General features: G+C 45.9%; 1 protein-coding gene across 2 annotated transcripts; it reads right to left on the bottom strand.

Moving 5' to 3' along the window:
• Positions 1–539: 539 nt before the first annotated feature.
• On the bottom strand, positions 540–20,260 carry VSTM2B (V-set and transmembrane domain containing 2B). 2 transcript variants are annotated; one of them, XM_069026718.1, is made up of 5 exons: positions 20,175–20,260; positions 19,185–19,369; positions 17,584–17,613; positions 16,262–16,667; positions 540–1,200 (listed from the first exon to the last, which is right to left on the bottom strand). In XM_069026718.1, the coding sequence occupies exons 2-5, from the start codon at positions 19,311–19,313 to the stop codon at positions 1,112–1,114; spliced, it is 654 nt and encodes a 217-aa protein (XP_068882819.1). In that variant the 5' UTR covers positions 19,314–19,369; positions 20,175–20,260; the 3' UTR covers positions 540–1,111. The 2 variants fall into 2 exon arrangements, with proteins under 2 accessions (XP_068882819.1, XP_068882818.1); XM_069026717.1 differs by having other exon boundaries at positions 19,980–20,240.
• Positions 20,261–25,262: the final 5,002 nt, after the last annotated feature.

Raw genomic sequence — 25,262 nt, 5'->3', positions numbered from 1 at the left:
CTCTATTTACTGTAAAAAAGCTTCTTTAGAGAAAGCTCACCTGGATAAGAAAAGTGACACAATTATGCATTTAAAAAAAACAGAATAAATGTTAAACAAATCTTGGAACTACGGAATACAACATTCCAGGATGATTTATTTCTCTTTTCCACTGCTTGATTCACCTTTTTTTCAGAGAAGCCTGGGGCAAACCAAAGCAATTTACATTGAGCGCCACACAGTGTCCCCCTGTCCATCTACCAGATCTTGCCCTGGCTACCCAGAGATAACTGGTGTCACCAAGGAAAAGGCAGCTGCAGCCTAAGACTGGCTGCCTGCACTTTTTGCTGTGGGCTTTGGCACTATGCGAGGGTGTCTGAAAAAGAACTGATTTCAATTTTATTTTGTGCTGTGTCTTTCCTCAACTCTCTGTGCTGTAACAAGGTAGGGAACTCACACAGCCATCAAGCCTTCTCAGGGACATTCAGGACACAGGGAAAGGCATACACATCTGTAAAAACTTTATTTCAAAATCTTTTTATTCAACTGTTATTCAGCAATATACAATACAGTTTATAAACAAATGTCTTACCTTGTTTCCAATCTTCATTTAAAAATAAATATTATTGACAGTGAATATTAATTATGGTAAGATGTACCTTTTTAATGTCTCCAAAAGAAATAATTTAATTAAAAAAGAAAAAGGAAATCCAAAAAAAACCCTAAACACAATAATCTACTAAAAATATTTCCTTTCTTAGGAAGGGTTTGACCCAACATCTTTACATATTGTCATAAAGATAACTGCTCAACAGTTCGTGCAAAATGAAGAGTCAGAGGAAAGGTTTAGAAAAGAAAAAATATTACATTAAAATAGAGAAATCATAAGTGCCATGCACAGAGCAGGGCTTTACACCATAGAGTCTGGAAACTAGATGCATTATTCTATGTGGTTTACTTTTCTGTGGCATCCCCAAAAATATGTTTTTCCCCCCATGTAGAATTTATCATGCTTCTTTCAGTCTCTTTCTGTCCATCTTTAAAACTGTAGGGATTTCTTTGTCAGGGGTTTTGTTTGTTATTAAATAGGTTCCTTTCTGTTTGGCTGAGGAAGAGTGGAGGGAGCAGTCCGTCAGTGGTTTACTAATAAATGTACAAGCTTATGCAGTATTAACAGGGACATGTATAGGAGTGGGTCTGTAGCATAAATAGGTCCTGTACCTAGAAAAGAAAGAGACAAAGGAGAGAAGGAGGTTTGATTTTTTATCTTTTCCAATATAGAAGATTAAATGCAGAAGAGAAATATAGGAAGATTCATTTTTATCACTTCAGTGCCAGGGGTCAGAAGCTTAATTTTAATAGTAAAACAGCATCCTCAAGCTATCCAACTCAAATAGCTTTTTCCTCCCCCTCCCAAATCTAACTTCACTTAGGTCATTTCATTATGTGTTACTAATGGTATGCCTAAACTTGGCTTCAGCCAAGTTACCAGCAATTGAGATTTCTATAAATACACCATAATCTGGTATATAGTTTCTTGAGAAATGACAGGTATCAACCACCCATTACTTTAAAGGGAAATGACAAATGCTGCGGCTGTACTTCTTGATTAACAGGACATGAACCCATTTCATTTGGAATGGGAACAGCAAGACCTTGACATCTTCTTTACCTTTTATAGGAAAGAGCAGAATTTTAAATTAAAAATGTGCTCAGGAGCTATAGAAAAACAGAGGTCAGGTGTGGAACACATCTGTTACCGTCATTCTGTCCCAAGGAGAGCAAGCTGCGGTGAGGTAACTCACGGGGCAGGACACGGCTCTCCCTGGGCAGGACACACACTGAGGCATTTGCTCACAGCAACAAGTGGCAGCCACGGCCATGCTGCAGTTACCCTGCCTCACATCCATTTACACCAAGATGCTTGCCCAGTTTCTTTATTTTCTAGCGATGTGTGCTGAAAAGACACAGAAAGGTATTTGCTGTGCGCGCTGTGGTGTGGCCCCTCTCCCTGGCACGGGAGGGCTGAGCCGTGGGGCTGAGGGCTCTTGGCCAAGAGAGCAGGACGGACACACAGGCACGGCATGAGGCTCTGGCTGTGCCACCTCTGAAATGGGTCACAGCTGTGCTGCCAGCACAGGCAAAAGGGCCCTGTTCCCTGGAGCAGCCCTGGTGCCCCAGTGCAGCCCACGCCGCTGCTGCAGGGCAGGACATCGGTGCCTGGCACTCCCCGAGCCTGGCTCAGCCCATGCAGATAAGGCCAGGCTGGGCCACAGCGGCTGCCTGGGCCCAAATGCCCACAGGGGACACCTTCCTGAGCCATGAGTGGACCAGCATGTGCAGTTGTCACCAGCACAGAAATGGATATGACAGATGTGGGACGTTTCCATGCAAAAGCAGGAGTCCAGCAGGAATTTGCCCTGCACCTGAAGTGCAGAGGGGCACCTGGGGAAAGGCCTGCTGAACACCCGACCTACAGGAGTAATCAATGCCCAAAGCAGACTGCCACCCAGACTGTCAGAGATGCTTTGCAAAGCATGAAAACTTATTTTTTAAGTTTTCTGTGTTCAGTGTCCCTGGAAAAGTAATCAGGGCACTTCTATTTAGGAAACTCACTTCAGGTACCATAATGTGAATACTTTAGTCTTGGTCTCTAGGACATGTGAGTGGCATGATCAAAGGAAATGCCTCAAACGGTGCCTGAGCAAAGCACTGCTCTTGGGCTCGCTGCTCCAGCTGCCTCGTAATCTACATACACCTCACCAGCAGTGCTGGAGCATGATTACCCAGTATCAAAAATAGTACATAGCAATGTGGTGTGCAATTGAGGAACTCAAGAAATGTCCCCACAGTGCTATCTCACAGACGTCCAGACTGCGTGGTGATTATTTAGTTATTAAGGTTTTAATTAAATCCCTGCATGCACAAACATGTGCTAAGGACTGCCTACATAGCAACAGCAAGGTTTTAAGATGAGTACAGGATTTTTGTTTTGAATGCTGAAAAATCATTAACAAACACAATTAACTCCAGCAACTAAAGGAGTTAGTTGCAACCCATTGCAAAAAGACACTGAAAGTGTGTGCAGGGAAGTGCACAACAGCTGCCAAAGCCCAGGTTCCCAGCCAGCACAGGGACAGTCACCAACCCCAAACACAGCAAATCTACACAAATCTACCTACCCCAGTGAGAGAAAAGAGCTGACTGGGAAGGCTGGAGGGGAGCTCTGCTGTCTGTCTGTCTCTGAGCCTGACGTGTGTGTGGTAGCTGGAGACAGATCTTACCCACAAACTGCACTCACAGGCCCAATGGACCCACACTTCCATCAGCACGTCCCCATTCCCAAGCTGTCAGATGGCTGTCAACTCCCTTCTGGGACATGGCACAGCTGCAAGAAGGCCAGGACAGTCCCCACGTGCTGTCACTGTCCCCCGTGCCTGGGGATGGCAGGGGCAGCCCAGCAGCAGCCCACACTCCTGGCAGCTACACACAGCTCAGTGGTCCCAAATTTGTGCAATTCCCCACCTGCCCAGCACTACAGGGAAGAGCTGGCCTTGGATATTTATTATGATCAAACCTGAGGGTGATGAGAACCCCTCTGCTAGGGCTGAACTTGTTCTTTCAATGAACAGGACTCAAGTCTGAGATGCTGCCAGTTACTCAGACAGCAAGATGTCTTTTGTGAGGGGGAATTCCCCTGGAAACACAGAAACTCAACCTGAAGAAATGGGCTCTTGAAGCTCAAGTGCTCTTGCAACCATGATACTGAAGGGCTGCCAGAACACCAGGTTAGGATTATTTCTGCTTTGAAGGGAGAGCAATATTAGTCACAACTCCTTGCAGCACCTGTGTGCCTGCTCACCAAAATAATTCCTATGTTGGTTACCTTTATGTACTAGTTTCAGTTTAAATTTCAATGCAGAACTGTGAAATCAACAGTCCAAATTTTGTCTTTTCCTTCTGTAGAAATTGCTGTTGTTTTTAACCTGTATTCTCCATTTTCTTTGATAGCAGAATGTGAGTTTAGAGTCTGTTAACAGAATCTCAGCAGTTAAACATATTTTTAAAACATAACTTGAAAGCAATTATTCTTACTGAATACCACATACAAGCTTATTTTTTCATACTGATTCAGTGTTGTTCTGCTCTAAGACTTCAGGCAGTATTGGACACACAGAACTTCAGAATTCTCCCTCTGAATATAAGCAGACCAGAGAAATAACTTCAGTATGTCCTCTCTGGTTAGTTAACCTGAGCCATTGATTATAAACAAACTGAACTTAGTGTCCTCAATTCTGCTGTTACTGCAGTAGTGGTAATCTTGACTTTTTAGTTAATAAATTGCTACATCTGTAGATGTAAACAAACAAAATGTGGGCTTGAGCATGAGGATCTGGACGCACGATTGACCCAGGTGTGAGAACAGAGAGTTTTTACCCAGACACTCTAAATCAGGAGTACACAGTTACTTGGAAACTACAGACACTTGCAAGAAAACATTTCACTGGTACTTTGAATATTCATTTGATGTTCTTTTATTGCAAGCTTATTTATCACTATACAGACTTATAACTTTGCTTTTAAAATATTTATATCATCATGGCCAAAAGGGAAAGTCTACCACCATGCAGAACAAGAACAAATTGTTCTCTTTGTGTACGGTGAATTGCTCTCTGGCATCATTCATCCTTCTTTTCGATTTATGACATAATATTGTTTTACTGCAATTTTCTATTTAATATTTTTTTTATGCCAGAATTAATTACAGTTTGACTTAAAACAGTTCAGTTGGAAACAAACATTAATTAACCAAGTGAATTGTGACACACAGAAAAAAATGGGGTGATTCTTTTACAAGCTATATTTAACCAATGGTCAAAACCCACGGTTTCCACCAGTCACCTATTTTTCTTACTAGAAAGAATCTGAAAAGTCCTTTGATGTCTCTTTCTGAGATGGTGGTAAAATGCAGTGGCCCGTATAATAAAAAGCTGAAAGACATCAGTAGCCTATTTTCCTTGAAAGATGAGATAACACCTCAAATCTGACTGCCTACTGATGATGGAGCTGGGGCCCTGGTTGGCAGTGTCACGAGACACTCCTCTGTACTGCCTTTTATGCAGTGACCTGTTAGCCTTGGCCTATTTCCTTACAGAACAATGCCCAATTAAAGCCCTCAAACCTGGCATTTCATTAAGAGGTGAGGGATCAAACTGACCATATCGACTGATCTATCCTCTCAGTCCAGAAACTTTAGACTGTGCTTGACACATGTTCTTGTTCTGGTATCTATGGAAAAAATGGAATTCTACATGGGTTGTTGGTCAAGGATCATTGCAAGCAATAACCTCCTAGACAAAACAAATTGTCACTCAGTGACATATATTTGGAGCACTTACACTGAATTGAAGGGAATTTACACAACTTCAGACTTAAGAGCTTCTTAGAAGTGTTTAACTGAAATTACTAAAGTCACAATACACTTACTCAACCAAGGAGATAATAAGGTACACCCCATTAGAACTATTCCACAGCTGAGAAAAGATCTTATAAGCTGTCTACACCGTTCCACTCTTAAGTACTACCAACACAATCCACACACTGCATTTTTGCTATTTTTTAAAATAATGTTTTTGTACCCAGTGCCTTAAACTTCCCACTCCTCCCCAAGAGCTAATTCTCCAGGATGCTGTGCAGAAGTGCATGCAGAGCCTGTGCTGACTTTAGCAGACTCTCCTAGCTCAACCCCAGAGAACTGCATGGAACAGGAGGTGTTTTTGTTCAAAGAAGTGTCTGTACAACAGAAAAAAAATACTGAACTGTGGTGTCCCCATTGCTCCTGGCTTTCATCTGGCTGTGGATCATCCTGCCCAGGCACAACCAGAAACAGCTCCTCAGCTGCCTTTTGGTGTAGCTAATTTCTGCAGTGGTGACTTCCCACATATTTATGAGCAACTGCATGGGATCTGCTCGCCACTGAACCTGCCTAGAAGGCATAATGACAAAATTAGTTTTCTATCCACTACACATCTTTATTTATGATTCACTGAGTTTTGGAACAGCTTTCCATAACTCATCTCAAAAAAATGCCTCACAGAAGTCAGTATATGTTTTTATTTCTACACAACATGCAGGTAGAAGCTTGTGATTTCTGCTTTGTTCCTTCATCCACGGTATCAAGGTTTTTAAGGTCAAGAATAAATCTTCTCACAGAGACAGGTAAAACTATCAACATTATCCTCCACACCCTTCATAAAAATGCCCACAATTTCACTTTCTTTATCCACACCATAGCCTCAAACTCCCCAGGAAGCTGAAAGAAATTTTACTGGCCAGAAGACACTGACCAGAGTTTTGTACAACTGTGTCAGCATTTTAGGTCTTCTCAAATACACCTGAGTTTCACTGTTTTTCTACCTTCTCTCTCAAGATATCCACTGCAGTATTCAGGCCTATATTTAGAGGTGAACTGCCAAAACACCATGTTACAAGAGTAACAAGAAGCCTCTCCTGTTCTAATTTTGGAAATTCAACAGGCTTTAGTATTTCAAATAAGATTTTGCATTTGGAGTATTTGGCACACCTGAAATGAGCATGTTTTACTTGCCCACACCTGTATCTATTTACGTGCCGGGCTAAACTCACCTGAAAACAATGAGCTGAGGCAGAATTTAAGGCTTGATTACTCTGCAGAAGCTGCATACAGGGCAGCACAGTGCAAACTTCCAGAATAGGTAGAAAAATAAATATGTGTATTTGAAGAAAGGCCAATTCCTTGTAGCAGCCTGGTCCTTAATTTTGACAATTCTTGATGTGATAACTCAAAAAGCCCACCTAGGACAGAAGACTGGTGTTTTAGTGGTTTGGTGTTTTAGACTTTGGTGTTTTAGCACGGTAGCAGAGAGGCTACAGATTAGAAAACAAATAAATTGGATGGTAATGAGAAGGGGTGTAGTCATGCCAAGGAAATGATGCAGAAATAAAAGTTTGGTTCTGATAAGAAGCTAAGAAAATAAAAATATTCCTTCTGCAGTATTGATTTTCAGAAGCACTGCAGTGCTTTGCTGGAAGTCAATGTGTGAGTGCCTTTGGGACAGAACAGAGACAGAACAGACACAGGCATTGGTAGAGGAGCTGGGGATGTGTTTCTTAAGGCACCTGCAACTATTGAGGCAGATTTTGATATCAATAGAGCTCATTTTAACTGAGACTCATTAAAGCCACATTGCTGTTAAAATATTAGTGCTGACAATCCCTTCCAAACATGCTCATGGTACACGGACCAGCCAAGTGCTCCATTATCCTCTACAGAGGCTCTTCCCCTCTCCTGGATTTAAGGACATCATTAGACATAAGGTACAGGATTAAATGGACAATTGATCTGACCCATTCCACAGCTGCTGCAGGTCTGCAAGGCACAACAATTTCATATTAAACACAGATATCACAAACAGAGGGGCTGTTGAACTAGTGGATTTGATGGATACAGGGAAATGCATATCTGCTACGAAGCAAGAAATACTTCTACCTTTTATACAGAAATATTTCTGGTTTTTAGGTTCCCAGAGAAATACGCAGTTTCATTTCCAACAGGCTGGTAAAAAATCATCTCCCACTAAAGTCACAAGAAATAGGGCTGCACAATATGGGAAACATTTTCCCTCAATATCCCCACTTCCCTTCTGTGGCAGCCAAAAGTGCACAGAACAATCAGCACTCTTACCAAAACCTCCCTCTGCTTCTCCAAACGCTACATCTGCCTGTGAACACCTCTGTGCTGAGGGCGGGCAGTGCCCACAGACAGCCCAGCAGAGCAGCAGCTGAGCTGAGGGAGCCAGGCCCTTGAGGGGCTGCTCTTGGGATGCCTTCTACACTGGAGACAAACAAACCACTCAACCACTCCAAATATCCACTCGTGGAGAAATTAAAGAATAACATCAAGACAACACCAGGAGTAATTTATAACAAGCTCCAAAAGGAAATGCTGCTGTAGACGGTGTCAATGGATAACAGAAATGCATCCTGAATGCTTAAAAGGAGCAATTAATTCTATATAGATTATACAGTTTAAATATTTTCTATTGGTTTGCATTTAAATAAGCCAGTAACTTTCCTCTTTTGAGACCTGCAGCTGGTTTCTACTTTGTATTACCCTCACATAAACAGATTTCTGCTTTGGTATCAGTGAGATGATCTCTCCTCACTAAACATCTTATTAAGACACTCAAACCATGCAACTATGAATTTGTTTTAATTTCCAGAATTTTCTGCAGTTCCATGATCTAAAATTAACTTAACAAAACCAAGAACCCTTAATTCACTCCTTGAAAGTTGAATAGTAAGAGATACAAAATTCTTTGTAATGAGGTTTGGTAGAAAATGAATTTTAAACAAAAACATATAGAAAAATAACTAACTGCATTAGTGGTAGTTCAGGTGGTAAATGGGTAGCCAGTGCTACACTTCTTCTGTACTAGTACGTGAGAAACTCCAGAGCATATCTGTAGACACAAGTAGCAAAAGCACAACTCAAACTGCCCAGATCCTGAGACAATGAAGAATAATGGGAGCTGGTTTCAGCTACTGAACTTTGAAGCAAGTCTGGGCCATATGTTCAGGGTTTGTATTATAAGTCGGAGGACTAAAAATATTGGACATATTGCAGAAAAGCAGGCAAGCTAGATATGGTCACACAATTCCACAGGCTGGCACTTTATGAAAAGACTGGAAGTAAGAGTCACACTGGACTGAGCCACAGGTTCACATTCTGTAATTGATACAAGCTGCAAATATTTGCAACCCAAAAATAAAGACGATGACACTGTAGTTCTCACTTCACTGTCTTTTAGAGTATTTTGATCAGGATTAGGAGCAAGCTGCTGATGTAGTTGTAATTATCACTCCAATCAGAATTACTAAACTTAAGCAGATGCAAGGGCAGATTAAGGATTTTTTTGAAATAACCCTATCCTGTCCATAGTTAAAGAACAGAGTTAAGTGCATTAGCAGAATACATGATGACACATGGAAAATGGCTGTATTGAGAGCATGTGCCTGAAAAAAAAACAGAGCCTGTGATTTCCATAAAGGAGGGATCACGTTTTTGCTGTAAACCAATAGTGGGATTTTGGGACTGACCCACAAATACACAGAGTCTCCAAACATTTCCAGTGATTGATATTTGCTAGATGTTCGTTAACTAAGACTTTGCTATGCCCTACATGTAAGGGAAGCCAAGCTTTGCAGAATAAGCCAGAAAGGGGTTATTTGACAAAACTGTGGACATGGGATATTCCTCAATACCCTCTGTACATGTGAAATCTCCAGCTCCTTGGCATGAGAGGGATTCAGATTAGCATACCAATTGTAAAAATTATAAAGCAGTAAACTATTTCTGATTATGTCAGTTTGATGAATTTTGTCCATAGAATCACTGAATTGGTGAGGTTGGAAAATACCTCTAAGATCACTAAGTCCAGCCATGAACTCAGCACCACCAGACTGTCCACCACTAAACCATGTCCTCAGGTGCCACATCCCCATGTTTCCTGAACACTACCAAGAGCATGGTAACAAAATGACAGACACAGAGTATAATGTCCCTTAGAGACCTCCCTGTGCTCTACCAACTTTGGAAGCCAGCAGCCTCTCCCTGCACACACAGGGATGCCCTGCTCCACAGCCATGGGCAGGGTGAGAGCAGGTATTTGGGGAATGCTCAGTGTCCCTGCGTGAGCACAGCTCCCTCCTCCACCGCGGCACAACCTCGTGCTGGCTCGCACAGACCCCTCCACTGAGCACGGCTGCTGCTCTGCCAAACTGCTCTTCTTCCCAGCTAATAAAATTGCCTCCCAACTGATAACAGCCTAGCAATATAAAGTACTTGGTTGTTAGCTGCTGTTGTGGCAAATAATACCATTCTGCTGACAACCCCATTTTTTCCAATCCAAACCTACTTGAACTGTTTATTATTGACATATGGGACTGCTCTACCATTATCTAATTTTAAAAAACACATAGTAAACAGCAACAGTGAGCCTGACAGCATTCTTACTGCTTTAGCAAAGCTAAATCAAAACCCAAAGCAACTCCCTTTTATTACCAGCACAGTCCTGTCAGGCTCTCTTAAGTAAAAAAGAAACACCTACACAGGACTACTGTAAGATTCATTTCCTGGCAGAGGCTATTTGACGTGTGCTTTCCACCTACAGCCCATGCTACTAAAAGCCTTCTCAAAACCAGTACCAGTAAGGCTGTCTGGGCATTTCTTTGTGCCACGACTGCTAAGTTTTAAACTATTAGGGACCTATATAAATCCACAACAGTTCAGGCATTAGTTTATACGTCAGTAAAGCTGCATCAGTATAGCAGAGGTGGGGAGTGAGTAACAATTACTGCCTCATAAAAGATACAAAGTTAGCTGATTCTGCAAACTAAGACTACACGTTGCAAAGTATCTATTGAAACTGTGTATAAAGAACTAGCAGTAGATGTATATTCCTGCCCAAAATGCGGTTTGCTCAGGCAAAAATACATGTGGGTGCACTGAGCCTTTCTTATTATAAATTTCTAATTTTCAGTCACTAATGAATCAATCTTATATAGAAATCTAGACCAGTGTTAGGTACAGCTTCCACATTCATTAAAAAGACCTAGAATACCCCCTTCATTGCGTTTAGTAATATTTTTAGAAACTTTTTTCATCTATAACTTCAAGATATCAAAGAAATTCAAATAATATTCAGATTTCTTCAAGGGCATTGCACAGGCTGGAGTAGAATAGGTTAGTACAGTTTTGTCTGTCCTCTGGGGAACAAGCAAGAACCACTGAAAGAAGGTTACTCAAATAAATTGCATTTCCACAGTACAAAAACACCCAGGCACAGCTTGTTTCTGCCCTAGATAATGAGGTGACACAGTACAGCAGTTAGTGCTTTTGTCCAGTTCGAGAATTAATCCATATTACACAGACACAAAAGAAGATATTTGACCTCACTTGTCCCCAAAGCAGTCTAATTTGCCTAGATATTAAAGTGCTAGTGATGTGTATTTAATGAGAATTCTTTTTGCATGTTTATTATCCAGTGACATTTAGGAGGTCAGCCTGATAATTCAGTTATGGCCTCTGTCTTGCTACTTTATTTAATGTAAAGGAAAATGTGACGTGACCCAGGTTGCATTTAACTACAAGTAACAACAGAGTGGAGCTCATACATAGTCTCATAAAAAGCACAGGGGGAGTGGAGTAGACCCACACATCACCGAGTGGGAAAGGCAGGGAGCCTGGGCTAAGCAGCCTCATAGACTTTCCTTTCTTGCTACTTCATGTAACATTCATCTATCAAACCTAAACGAGCTCCACAGGCTGTTTCTCAAACTAGAAGAGTCATTCAAGCTCTGACCAAGCCAGGAGAGCCCTTACCCAAAGTTAGTCCAAACCCAACCACAGCCCCTCCAAACAGAGTTCCCCTAACCAGCTCAGCACACTCAATGAAACATTGTGCTCCTTCCTTGCCTGTCTCTAAGCTGCAAAGACAGACCTCTTGCTTCACAGGGCACAGCAGAGACCTAAGTCTCCACCTGGTCTCCTGCCTCAAGGTGGGCTGGCTGTGCATGCCCTGCTCTTCTGAGCACCACCGGGAGCTGCACGGGCACAGAGGCTGCAGGACTGGGACCTGCTGCTTTATCTTGGGCCAGGTAGCCCAGGAGCAGAGCTCCCTCTGCCTCACACATAAAAGGCTTTGAGGACGGGAGGGACAGGCATGAAGTGAAGACTTATGTTCTTCCTTGCTATGACTACTTCATCTCTGCATAACACATGAGCCTGTGTCCCTCCTAGAGCACTCTAAGCATAATGAATCACAGCTTCTTGTTTCACACTCCCATCTTTGTTTATTTTATTTAAAGCTTTCACTTCTGGGCTTTGAGGCTAGAGATCAAACAAATAAAAGGGAATTTGGAAGCTGCAATGTCTGATCTGCATTCTGCTCAGAAGTTAAACTAAAAATTGCCCCCAAGCCAATACACAGGCACTCATTTTGGAGACCATTTGGTAGGATATAATACAGTCAATTTCCCTCCCAAGAGGTCAGTATGAAGATCCTAGTTTATTACTTCACCATCAGATGACAAAGTTAGTCTCACAACTAAGGCACTGGACTTAAATTTAGAAGATCTGAAATTAGGTTTTCATATTTAATTTCACAGCTGTCACACGACTCAACAAAGTCAGTTATTGTTCTTGTGTCATTTATCTGTCTCATCCACTTGGACTACAAATTTCCTGAGACAGAGATACTGTGTGTTTCACTCAGGGATGCTCCTACATCCCCCGTACTCTACCCAGTAAAACCCAGGAGCACTTCCAAACAGAAACAACTCTGCACACTTTCACTTGCTCACCCCAATTTTTTTCCTACAGCGTAAGATTTCATTTATGTACAAGCATTTAAACTAAAAGGTCAATATTATTTCATTTAGAACCACATGGATGACTGCTTCTCTGACAGTATTAAAAATAGTCTTGCCAGCAGATCTTTGTCTCCTCACAGCCCAAATCCCATTTTCTGGGTTTGCACTTCAGTTTACCTTGCTGCCAGACAAGCAGTAACCTTTCTGACTCACAAGATCACAGCACCAACTTTTTATACGGTTCTTTTAACATCACAGATAAAACTCTGTTTAAGTAGCTAATATTTGTGTCATATTAGTCAATTTTTCTGTTACACTGGCTCTGTTGCCTTATATACCATAATGCTGATCACAAACTTCAGCCAAATACCATTTCTGATGACATGTCTGAAACAATGGATTTTCTATTTATACCCAGTTTGTCAGATGAGAGTCTTCTGCTCTTTAGATAATCTCAGTAACAGAAATGTTTATTCTAATAAATTCATGTTTCAGTTCACTTAGAAGATGTGAAGAATCACACTTTTCCATGGTGCATGCATGACTGGGAGGACAACTGAAGTCAACAAAAACCCTGCAGGCACATCCCAACATAGCATTTTATCTATAATCACGTTTATTGGAATCCAAGCACATAGAGGCCATCTCTTACTACACTGAAAGTATTGGGAAGATTTCTATTTCAAGGAAAATAGGATTAGAGGCCAATTCATGCAGGACACTGTAGCTAGTGCCATGCCATCAGCTCTTAGGCAGAGCTCTCCAGTGTCTTAAAGGAGGGTTTTCTTAATCACTGATGGCAAATCCATTGTTCGACCAAATTTCCGCTTTTATACAGAGGAAATAATCGCTGCGTACAATGAAAAGACTTAGGAATGTTAAACACTTTAAATGTATTAGACTATTCAATTATTACACACAGATCTGGTGCAAGTACTTATGTGTGTGTGCTAGGGAGCTCAAAATAGGATAAGGGAGCACATGTATTTTGCTGCTATGCAGATATAACTCATACAGCAACACAAGGTTAGGTCCTGCAGTGAACACCACATGAACAAAGGTTTAGTTGGATTTGTTGGCCCTACTGTGTGGAAAACCAGTTACAACACTGCTTTGAGGGGGTGGACTTGAAACAGAGCTTCTAGTTCCCAGAAGTAAACAAAAGGGGAAAAAAACCCCATTTCCTATAAAGCAACCGCATTCTTTATGGAGAACAATAATTACTGTACCTAACACAGCTTTAAAGAACACCACTTTAACACACAAATGGGAAACTCTGAAGGTCAGAGATGTAGTTTTCTTTTAAGACATTTTGAAGAAACTTTAGTGCTTATCCAACCCAAGTGGCAGCACTGGAGACCCCAGTCTTCCATTTCCTCACAAAAGCAGATGATATCCCTGCAAGTCCTCATCACGTTGACTGCCGTATCAGTATTTTATCCAGGTCTTTATGCAATATTCATGTCTAGGGAAGACTTCTTGCCTCTACACCAAGCTGTCTCTCTGCTTCAAACCAAGTCCCTTGGCCCAGACAGCCTTACTAAAACACCGAGGAGATAGGGATTGGGACAGCAGCAATCTGCTTCACAGAAGCAACCAGAGACATCTCATGGTAACAAGACTCAGACAGCTCTGGTCCAGAAGGCACCCAAATCAGGAATTTTTGAGGGTCAAGCTTCTCAGCTGCAAATCTGCTAAGCCATGCTGTGGTTCACGTTCCATCGCTAAGTAATGGCAGGCAGTTCCAAACTACCACAGGTACAGAAATTACAACAAACCAGGGAGAAGCCTGTTATTCGGGGACGTCTTGATTCAAGCAGAGTAATTACCCCCCTCTTATGGGGACAAAAGCAGGTGCTGGTTTACACCTCATTGAGTCAGTACTAGGAACAGGAACGGTTTGACTTGGCTTTCTCCAGCACTGGAGCTGCCACGGAGTGGCAGTGTTCACAGAGACCAGTGTGCAGCTCACAGCACCAAATTCTGGTTTAGCCAGTTTTGTAGCTCTCAGCATCAGCCTCCATCTGGAGACCCCCACTAAATGTTTTTCTGTATTCTGCTACCTTTTTCACCGATTTCAATCATTCCATTACCTCCACTGCTGGCCATAGTGCTAACAGTTCATTTTCAGAATTTAATGCAGCCTAGAAATGATGCAGAAGTGCCATATCCCAAACCACAGACATGTAAAAAATCAGGACAGACAGCAGTTTAGCTGATCTGGGCAGGAGGTCTTGCCCTAAGAGGCATATGTGACATACTGTCTTGGCGGCGCATGCTCGCATCCATCTGTTGACGTGGAACCGAGCCCACTGCACTTCCACCGTCCTGGTTTTAGTTCATATGCAGCACATAAGCTCTGGGTTCAGCAGGCAGGGTGCACACTGCTGCCAGTCCTAAACCCAGCCTCTACTGTCAGCATGGAAAACACTGCAAGAATTCCCACAGTCACAGAGTGGAGAGGAAACACCAAAAAAACCCCCAGCCCTAGGGTCGGGGGAGGAAAGCAGATCTTTCCAAACAAAAAACCAATAGATTGTGAGCATTACAGTGCTTGGTTTAATTTCTTGGAATCAGTGGATTCAGTAAAAGCAAAATGAACTTCTTGAAATGCCCACAAGCACCTGTAGTTAGATCTCAGGAATTATCACTGTATCTTCCACTAGACACCAATGAACAACCAGGTTCGTCTTGGGAATGATAAGGAGTAAAATCTAACTTTAACATGTATTTCTACAGAAGGAAGAAATTAAATTATTCAGAAAACAGGAAAAGGTAGTAGCCAGATAAAACAGCACCTGTAAAGCATCAGCAGGTCACAGTGACCCATATACAAATGATTTCCATTACTGTGAGCCAAAACCTGCAACTGTTTGCCCAGAAAGTGTGAAGAAGTATCAGGAAGAAGTGTGAACTTCCCTGCGTGAAGATTATGAATCTGCGTCAGAAGAGACTCAGCAGAGAGGGGAGCTCAGGGCCTTCCCTGCACAGTCAGTGGCATAAAATTGTTTCCCTTCTTCCACAGATAACTTGGCAGGGACATTTGTTCAACGTTAGCTAAGTGACAGTGGCTGAGAGGGGAGCTGAAGCCCAGCCAGAGCAGCATTACACCTCTGAAGCTTGAAACACTTTTGCAATTCAGATTTAAGACTATGTTCTTGTCCCAGACATTCCTGTCATTAGATAAATAAAGGTTTATAACTGCCTTCTCTGGCAAGCCGCAATATGGTAATGTGGCATTAATAACTTAATACAGTATTAACTGATAGACAATCAGTATTAGCATGATGTTTACATTTGGAAAATATTATAGAGCACTGTATCTCCAATTCCTATCCTGCCATTAATTCAAATGTGGAGCTCATTACACAGCAATTGACATTTCTCTTCTGAATCCACATCCTGCTCTGCACAGGCTCTGCATCTGCCTGGGACAACCAGCCCTGTAAGCCACTTGCTGATCTAAATTCTCTGCAAATCTAAATTCTCTGCAGAACATCCACGGCGTTTCGCTCACGTGAGGCTGCACCTACTGTTTTAAACACTGCACCCGAAAAGCTGCACGGGGGTTCTGAACTTGGGGTCTCCCACTGCACCTACCAAAAGGATGCGGGTCCCAGCCTTGTGCTCAGACCCATCTCCCCAGCCCGGTGCCTGTGTTCACTCCTGCCCAGGCCAGGGCAAGGCACCAATCCCAGCCTTTGGGACAACCTAACTACACTTTCCCAACAAACTTGGGTACGATTACCCAGCGTCGCAGAGAGAGTCCCGCCGCGGCAGAGGGGTCACAGCGACCGACCCGCAAGCGAGTGGCGGTCCCGGGGCTCACGGCCGTGCGGGAACAGGGGTCCCCTCCCGCCCCCCGCCCTACCTGACCCGTGCTGCTGGCGGAGGATGGCGGCCTGCCCGGGCGGCGGCGAGGCCGAGGAGGCTGCGGCGGCGGCCGTCGAGGCGGAGGCGGTGCTGGCAGCTGCGCTGGCGGTGCCGCCCGGGGCGGGGGCCGGGCGCTTGGCGGGGCCGGGCGGCGGCGTGGGGCGGGCGGCGGGGCCGTGGCGGCGCGGGGCCGCCCCGCTCTGGATGTGCGACACCGCCTCGGCCGCCTGCACGTCGGGCGGGGCGAAGCGGGACAGGACGCGCAGCAGCGCCTGAGCCTTGTGCTCCTGCGTCTCGTCGTCGCTGTAGTCCGACACGCGGCACTGGTACACGCCCTCGTCCTGCCGCCGCACGCCCGACAGCCGCAGCCGGTGCGAGATGTCGTTGCCCTGGACGCGGACCGTCTGCAAGAGAGCGCACGGCCGGCACGGCCTCAGCGGCGGGCAGCGATCCTGCCCTCCGCCTGCAGCCCCGGCCCCAGCGGCGGGCAGCGATCCTGCCCTCCGCCTGCAGCCCCGGCCCCAGCGCCGTGCCCTTTGCTGCCGAGAGCACGGCACCGGGGCTAATTCCCCCAAATCAGCGGACACTGAGCCCAGCGCCTCGCTGTTAAAGCCCCACCTGGCGGGGGTTATCCAGAATCAGACCCTGTACCCATCGTTCCCAGGCTGCCTCCCACCTCTCACCACCAGCGCTCTGCCGCCACCCCCCGCGGGTGTCCTCTCGCCCCCCCGGCTCGAGCAGCCCCCAGGCCGCACGAACCGCCCCGAGCCCCCGCCTGAGGAAAGCGCAGCCCCCCGGGGTTCCCCCTCGCCGCTGCAGCGAGTCAAGCCCGGCTGGGCAGTGTTTCCCCCCTCCGCGGCCAAGGAGCTGCCCTGTGTCCTCAGCACCGCGGAGAGGGGCAGGGGCAGCGGCAGCGGGGCCGCATCAAAGGACAGGGGCGTGTTTCCTGCAGGACGGCCAGAGAAGGGGGTCGCCTCAGGCAACTGGGGGTTGCAGAAGACTGGGAAAAAAAAGGGAGATTCTCTTCTGATTTGGCCCACAGTCCTTTCCCAACGTGGCTAAGGAAGGGCTGTAAGGCAAGCGTCACCTCCTCTGGATTTGCAAGGAATGAGATGTGATCGCAAAACCAGCAACAGATGGTAACAACGTCTTGAGCCACGGCACACTGAGGAGGGGAAACGTGCCACACTCCCGCCGTGCTGCAGGAGCGCGGCTGCCAGTGAGACCAGCTGCATTCGTGTGTCAGGAAATGAGGGGGGCATGCTGTAAATCCCACGAGCATGGGAGGAGGGGTGTGCACCCATCTCGAGCTGCACTTACGCTGATTTTGGTTGCATCCTTATTTGCTACCTAAAAGAACAGAAAAAAAGGGCAATTAGACTCAGCACTGCCACCACATCAACAGAATGTTAATATTCCCACCCCAGTGGAAGGACAGAACATGGTTAGATGCAACTTTCTCCACTTGCCATTCACACAGCCGGTGCGGCTCAGGGGAATTCCCCAGGTGATGGGGCAGGCAGCAAACCAGTGCTCAGCCGGGGGGACTGTTTTGGTAAAGTTCCCATGGTGCCCCACAGAAGTGCTGCCTTCCCCAAGGGTGTGAACAGCAGCCAAAGAAATGCTTGTTGCATGCTCTGCTGCTCCCAGTCACTGACAAACACTGGGGAAGATGCTTTACCAGCAGCACAGCAGTGAAGGGCTTGGGCAAGCTGGATCCTGCATGGCTCAGGGCAGAGCTTCAGTCCTGAAACACCCTGGGAGCAGGTATCACGCAGCACGTTTCATATTTGGTTATGTTTTTGTCTCCAGCCAACCACTGTAAACTTAAGTGATGCCTCAGACCTCACTGATACGCCTCTTGGGGAGACGGTCATCATTCTCCAGGCTTGCTCTGTCATCATTTATTGTAAAAGCAGCTCACAGTTTTTATATAAGGTTAAAGAAGACATTTAAATCCAAGCGATTTATTTCCCAGTCTGACAACTGACTTACACTTTCCCCAGCTAGGCGGCATCACATTAGCTCAGTGTCTGTATGCTTTGCATCTCTATTTGAGCTCTGCAGGAAAACAAGCGTGCCACAGAGAGGGGAGCTGGCACTGGCACAGAGGCTGCCGTGGGCCACCCTGCTGGCGCAGAGGATGGGGCCTGGAGAGGATGACATGTCCTGCACAGTAGGGCAGCACAGCCTCAGTCCGGCTTTAGCCCACTCCTTGTACAGCCCTGTTTGGCACCTGCAAGTTGTCTTTGCTCTGGGGGGGGCTGTAGAATGACTGGCTTATACTGGGGAAATGAAGCTGAAAAATTTAGACTAAAGCCTACCCTTACACCAAGCAGCTTCCTAGGGGGAGGGGAAAAGGCATGCAAGACTTAACTCTGCTTTATGCATTTTAGTTGTTACATCTGACTGAAAACGTCTTGCTGAGCTTCATATGGACACAAGTATGTAGATGTACAAGTAAATATGTGTTTGTAGATGCACACTGATGCCACGTTAATGTACCAACAGAGAGGTGTATCTCTCATGCCTTTTTCTGCACTATCAGTGAGCAGACGTTCTCCCACCTTTTACAGGGACACCCGGCTCAATCCACAGAAGCACTGGTTTTTGCTTGTCTACACTTCATACTACAGCTATTGTCACTGCCTTTCTTGGGACCTCACTGCTGATTTTGCAGTGGGACATTTATCATTTTCTGTTTACAGTCCTTAAAGCACTGATGTTTTTCCTGATGTGAAGCCCCTCATGGTGCATGCCCTGTACTCCTGCATTCCTTGGAGAGCCTGGGCACTCTGATGCTTCCTACTGGTGGCTGGCACTGGGCAGAGGAAGCACTCTGGGAATGCTGAGTTTATTCTGATCACTACCTAGGCACGTTGCATTTGATGAGGATATATATCTCCATAGCAATGTATTACCTTGCTCCTGCTGCCGGGGACACTGATGGCTAATTCGTGTGCAAGTTCTCTGGCTGGTTCTTTAAGGTACCACCACTGGATTTCCAAGGAGTAAGAGGTGGATCCGCTGGCTCGGAAAGCACAAGGCATCTCAATATCATCTCCCTCCCTAACAGTCACATCTTTGGGAACTTCAGTAAAGGTAGCTGGGAGGGGAAGATAGAGTTACAAGGGCTGATTAACGAGAGAGATTAAAAGACAAGCCCAGTCCTTTTCAGTCTAACGTGAGCTGCTTCAGCTCAAGGGCTAAGCACTGACCGCGCCACAGGTTTCCTGGAGCCCAGGGACCACAGGGTAAGCAGAGCATCCAGGACTGCGCACCCGGGGCAGGGCAGGGCCGAGGCAACCCCTGTCACCCCGCAGCGGTGGCTTCAGCGGAAAGTTGGAAGAGGACCTTAAACCCCCTCGTCCTTTTAAGAAAGCCCTCGGCTTGATACAGAGCCACCGGTGTCCCACTGTCCCCTCCCGCCGAGCGGCGCGGGCAGCGTCCCGGGCTGCGCGCCCGCCGCGCCCCGCTCCGTTCCGCTGCGCGCTGCCGGCAGCTGCGGCCCAACAGTGCCACCTTGTTCTGCCAGAGCCCGCCCGGGCAGCTCCCTGCCCCCAGCCCCGCGTTGGGAACGCGCCGGGGAGGCCGGGCCGGGGAGCGGCGCGGCGGCTGCAGCTCGGCTGCGGACGGGCGGCCCTGCAGCCTCCCGCCAGCAAGTTGTGCCCGGAGCGGCGCATCGCCGCGGCAAGAGGCCGAAGTTTCCTACTCACCGGTGACAGAGAACAGCAGAGGAGCGTTGAACATCAGGTAACAAAGGGTGCAGAACAGCCCCAGACTTTCCATCGCATCTATGTGGGCTGCGGGCGGGGACCTGGCTGGGGGCGCAGCCGGGCACGCCTCAATCCATCGCACACAGCGGGCCGGGGCAGGGCACCTTCCCAAAAAGCCAAAGCCTCCCGGCTCACCTCGGTTTGCGGAGAAGCAAATATAAAATCCACAGCCAGCTGCTCAAACTCGCCCGCAGGTGGAAGCGACGTTTCTGGGAATGCAGCAATAAATCGCGTCCCGCTCCTTCGCTCCGCCGCGGGCGGGATTCAACTGCCCTGCTCTGCGTGGGGGCTCCCGCAGCCCGAGAGCGAGGAGGCGACGCCGGGCGCCTCTCCGAGCCCCATCCTACGGAGCGCTCCGCGGCCGGAGCTCGCCGCGAGGTCCAGCGAGGCGGAGGCGGCGGCGGCGGCGGGGACGAGCCTCCCCTCCCTTCCCTGCGCCCGGGCAGCGCCCGCCGTGCGCCCGTCGCGGGCTCTGCCCCTGCACGGCGGAGGCGGCGGCACCCCGAGCCCGCCTCTCCCCGCCCGGCCGATGGATGCGCGGCCCCGACCGCAGCTGCCCCGCGGCCCGGCCCCCGCCCGCGGCCGCGCCCCGCACCGCCCCCCGCTCCAGGCCCCGCCCGGCGCCGCCCCGGGGACCTGCGGAGCTGCTCGGGCTCGCTCGCTGCCCGTGCCGCTCCGTCCGAGCTGCCGGCCGGCGCTGGAAGTACCTGTGAAGCACCTGAGCGCTCAGCAATAAGCCCGCTGCTGTTTGCGGCATCCCCATCCACGCCCGGGGCTCCTCCTGGGGTGCGTGCCCGCGGCGGATTGCTTGGATGCTGTCAGGCTTTCGAACTCACTGTGTTTGTTACTTGTTAAAAAACATTAAGGAAGAAATCTCCACTCTTATTGATTTAGAAAACAGTATCGTAACAAGAAAACGTTTCCATGGATAAGCAGTTTCTCAGGCAAATGTCCCAGTTAAAAAATACAAGCGTCAAAAGTCATCAGTAAAGTCATTAGAGTGAGTAACAATCACAAGCAGAGTTTGATTTTTGCAGTAAGTAATGTGAGGGGGCTGTATTTTAATAAATTTGAGGTGCCTTTAAAAAATATTCGTCCTTTCCCCCCCGGAAATTCCATTAAAATCACCATTTTGTTCAGCCACAACTTCATTTAATCACTGTGATGGCCTGGGATGTGTGCTTTAAGATCTGCAGAACATTTCCTTTATGTTTTTAATGGTTTCATTCTATACCATAAAAAAGATGCTAGATATGTTAGCTTGATACATGAAGATTTCTATGGAACAAAATATTTAGAAACATTCACTTTCTGAATAACTAAATCAGACCAGCTTTGATCTAGTCTGCAGCTCCCCAGCTATCTCCCTGTCCCATCAGAAAAATCTCTGGAGGTTGGACCTGCTGGCTCCCTGCTAGGAAAACCCACCTGCAAGGTTTCCATCAGGAAGTTTCAGTAAAATTCACACAGTCCTGAAGAATACCAAAACTGCAGCAAATCAATATTTCTTGCTGGAAAATTTTTTCTTCAGAGCATTTTCAGCCATTCCTACTGATCTTACCATGACTTAAAGCCTGTGACAGTCCTCTGGCAGGTCTGTGACAATTTGCCTGAAGAGCAACTTGCCTTTCTCCAGATTGGTTACTGGCAGTCTAAACCGTGCCCCAGGCAGGGCACAGTTCCCCAGGCAGGTGGAGTTAGCTCCCACCAATCATAAAAACTTACTGTAATAACTAGTAAACACCATTTAATTAAATAGTCTAATAATCACTTACACCTTGCTTTTTCACCCAAAAGCTCAGTGTGCTTCATCCAGCATTATTTATTTTTTCACATGTGGCCTCAGGCCACCCATCACTGCAGTGAGTTTTATTGTCACCTTGCCAGAGTCCCCACATTGTGCTTCACCTACCAGGACATGAAGAAGGCAGGGAAAGACAGTCAGGACAGACACACCTGAGGAAGTCGATCCAGCAGCCACTCTGGTCAGCAGCACAACTCTTTCAGTCAAATTCCAGGAAAGGGTTAAGGTCTGCTAGAGAGGCAATTCCATGACTTTGTGCCCTCCACACAAAGACTGATTAGAAAGCTCCTGTTGGATAAACAAAATGAAAACACAAGTAATTTTTATATCAAATGACTAGTGACAAATCATGTTTTAAACATTTTTACTCAAGTTTTTATTAAAATTGATGTTTAAAAATGTCCTCTGAGATTGCAACATTGTGAAAATTTACAACAGCCGGGAAAGTGAAAATACCCAGTTTATGTTAAGTGAATTTTGTTTCTTAGAGATAAAAAATACGTAATAAAAATGAAAAGTAAAGGCAAATGCATTTAAACTTAGTTCTATTTTAATAAATTTAAGGTTGTTATTGTAGTAGTAGTGTTGGTGAAAACAATTCTATCTTGAATGGTTCTCTCAATTTATAACACTAAACCTTCAGTTTTGCTGTATTTACTACCCCCCAAGTTTGATTTTGTATGTAGCAGCTGACACTGAAGTGCTGATATCTTTGTGTTCAATTAAAGTAAGGAATTAGAAATACAAGAGTGTGTTTTTCACAGTCTTAAGTTAGAGTAATTCAAGACTCTTTTTATGTTCTCCTGTTCTACTAAAACTATAATGAGGGACTATTGTGCTCTACACTCACTAGCGAGTACTGTGTGCAAATCACTTTGCTCTTAGGATCATAACAACATTTGAAGTCACTTAATGATTCAATCCTGCCAGCAAAAGGGATTTCTACAGCAAAAGCTCTCACCTGCCTGCACTCTTACCCCAAACAGGTGATGAATGGCAGGAATGTCATAGGGTGTCCTGGGTTGCAGTGTATTCTATTACCATCCTCATGAGCTGTTGAAATCAGGTGGGGCAGTATTTCCTTGCCTCCTCCCCCCCAGACTATCTTGCTGTTAATGGCCCATCATTGTCCTGCTGCATGTCAGAGATAACTGCCTCCGGACCATCTTCTGTTAACGAGCCTAATCAACACTTGGCCTCATGACTCATTACCCCATTGTGAGATGCTCCACCCAGAGGGAGGAACCAAGCATCCCATCGTGGATATAATCTGAGACTGAACACCAGAGACAACCTTTTTGCACTGGATTTCCAGAGGAGAGGAGCTACACAGCCACCACTGGACTTTCTGAGGAAGAGCAGACCCCTTCTACTACAGGATCACCACTTCAGAGGACTGCAGCCACCATTCTACCAGACTGCTACCACCACCCTGCCTAACAGGGACTCAGGTTGTATCTTGACTCTGTCAGTTTGAACCAGTGTTTTCTTTTAGGTTTTTTTCTCCTTTTCTTTAATTTCCCCATTAAATTGTTGTTCTGACTTGGTGTCTCCCACTGGTTTGTTTTTCAAACTAGTACATAGGGAGAAGCTCCTTTTGCAGTTGCTGATCCTGCAGCATCATCTGCATCAGCAATTCTCAGAAATCAGGGAAAATGTTCCGGTGCTTAAAGTAAATGCCACATTTAGTTGATGACCTTGCTTTTTTGCTACAGCTGTCTGTATGGCAGATAAGTAACAATATTTTATACTTGGGCAAACTGAAGTTCATTGTCTTTATGGAGAAATTCTATGGCGTTTCCATAGCTTTTCACTTCCAAATCAGATTTTAGTAGAAAAGATTCTCTCTACAGTAGGATAAGCCAAAACATGCGAGCATTTGTTCTGGTAATGGGATTCTCTATCACTTTACACAAGTGGCTTAATTCCTAGGCCATCCTCGAGGGGATGGTGGCAGGGGAAGCTCTGAAGTCCCCTTCCTGGCTCTTGAGCACCTTTCCAGGGAAGCCAGGAGGAGTCTGAAGGGACCATTGGATGAAACCAGCAGAATTCCTCCTGAAGGGACAGCCATCTCTGTCATCTCTGAGCCCCATTCTCATACTCCACTGTCAACCCAAATCCCCCTTGGTATGAAATGCAGGAGCACCACTGACCCCAGGAGGGGATGGATGGTGAGCTGTGGATGAGTGCCTGGTGCTTTAGGCAGACTCCTGTGTCACTTACAGGGATGGTAGTGGCAGACATCTTTTGATGTTGCTGGACCATGTGTTTATAGCCACTCCTGAAATCCCTTAAGTGATTCCAGCACTGTGTAGCTGATTACATTTGATAATGTCTGTAAATTTTCCCTGTAATATTTTTAAATGACTAGCAGCTCCACTATTTGAATGCCCAAAATACTTTCTAATGGCTGCTTGAGGAGCCTTCAGTCTTGTTTGGAGTTAATCCACTCAGAAATTAGGACAGTGCAGATTACCTTTGGAAAAGAGAAAGCTGCAAAAATATCCAAATTTGCACACACAAAGTGTGTGTGATGAGACATACTTTGAGCTGGTGTAAAAGCACTGTAGCATACTTGATGTGGCATAGTATTCCTACCATATTTAACTAATATTCATCTCTCCCCTAAATCCTCTCCAGAAATAAATCCTGTTCAACATTCTATTCTTAGATTTTTGTCAGGTTTTTTTTCTTCTTCTAATTTTTCTCATTAAACTGACATGGTTTCCTAGTCACAGGGGCCAGTTTTGCTTCTAGTCACAGAAAGTAAATGTTTTTTTTGCATGTGACCCCTGTGGACAGGGAGGACTGGAGCAGACAGTGCTGTCTTTTGCAGCTTACATGAGGGGCTCCAGCACACTCTGGGGCTCAGGGTGCCTCCCTGGAACCTGAGTATGCTGATGGCCTGCTGAGGGGCTTCTGCAGACTGCATTTTCTTTAGAAAATAGGTAAGGGGCAGAAGAGAATATTGGTTGTAAAGAGACCCAAAAAAGCCAAAGGGGAGAGATGCCAAAATGTTCTTATCTCTGCTTCCAGCACAGTGACCTTCACTGTGGAGCTTCTATCTCAGAGTAGCTCACAACAGCAGGCTGGCAACTGCCACCCTGCTTGCTTTTAAAATGTCACTGGTGTAACATTAAATCAGGAGAACATATAAGAGGTATAATTGCCTTGTTTCTTCCTTCTCCCCACCTCCCAAATTCCAGTCCTGATCAGGTCCAAAACAAGCCGACAACATATTTGTGTTCCTGGAAGAAGTTTATAAAAGGTCATAAAAACTGCAAGTTCAAAGGGCTGGATTGTTTTCAATATACACTATGAATTTCCTATTTCCCATCTCCAGGCAGGGCCTGCACTGCCTTGCAGTCATTCCAGGATCCAGGTGAGAGTCAGAAGTCTAACACAGTGTCTGAGAAAGA

This window comes from Aphelocoma coerulescens, chromosome 11 (assembly GCF_041296385.1).
Source record: "Aphelocoma coerulescens isolate FSJ_1873_10779 chromosome 11, UR_Acoe_1.0, whole genome shotgun sequence".
In the NCBI taxonomy this organism is placed as follows: Eukaryota; Metazoa; Chordata; class Aves; order Passeriformes; family Corvidae; genus Aphelocoma; species Aphelocoma coerulescens.
The sequence above is the reverse complement of the archived record's forward strand: the minus strand, read 5'-3'. Positions and strand labels throughout refer to the sequence as shown.

Coding starts and splice junctions, on each gene's coding strand:
- VSTM2B (XM_069026717.1), bottom strand. CDS start 20,052: ATGGAAAGTCTGGGGCTGTTCTGCACCCTTTGTTACCTGATGTTCAAC. Junction 16,668..17,583: donor AGGATGCAACCAAAATCAGC/GTAAGTGCAGCT, acceptor GCTCTCTTGCAG/ACGGTCCGCGTCCAGGGCAA. Junction 1,201..16,261: donor CCGCCAGCAGCACGGGTCAG/GTAGGGCGGGGG, acceptor TTTCTTTTCTAG/GTACAGGACCTATTTATGCT.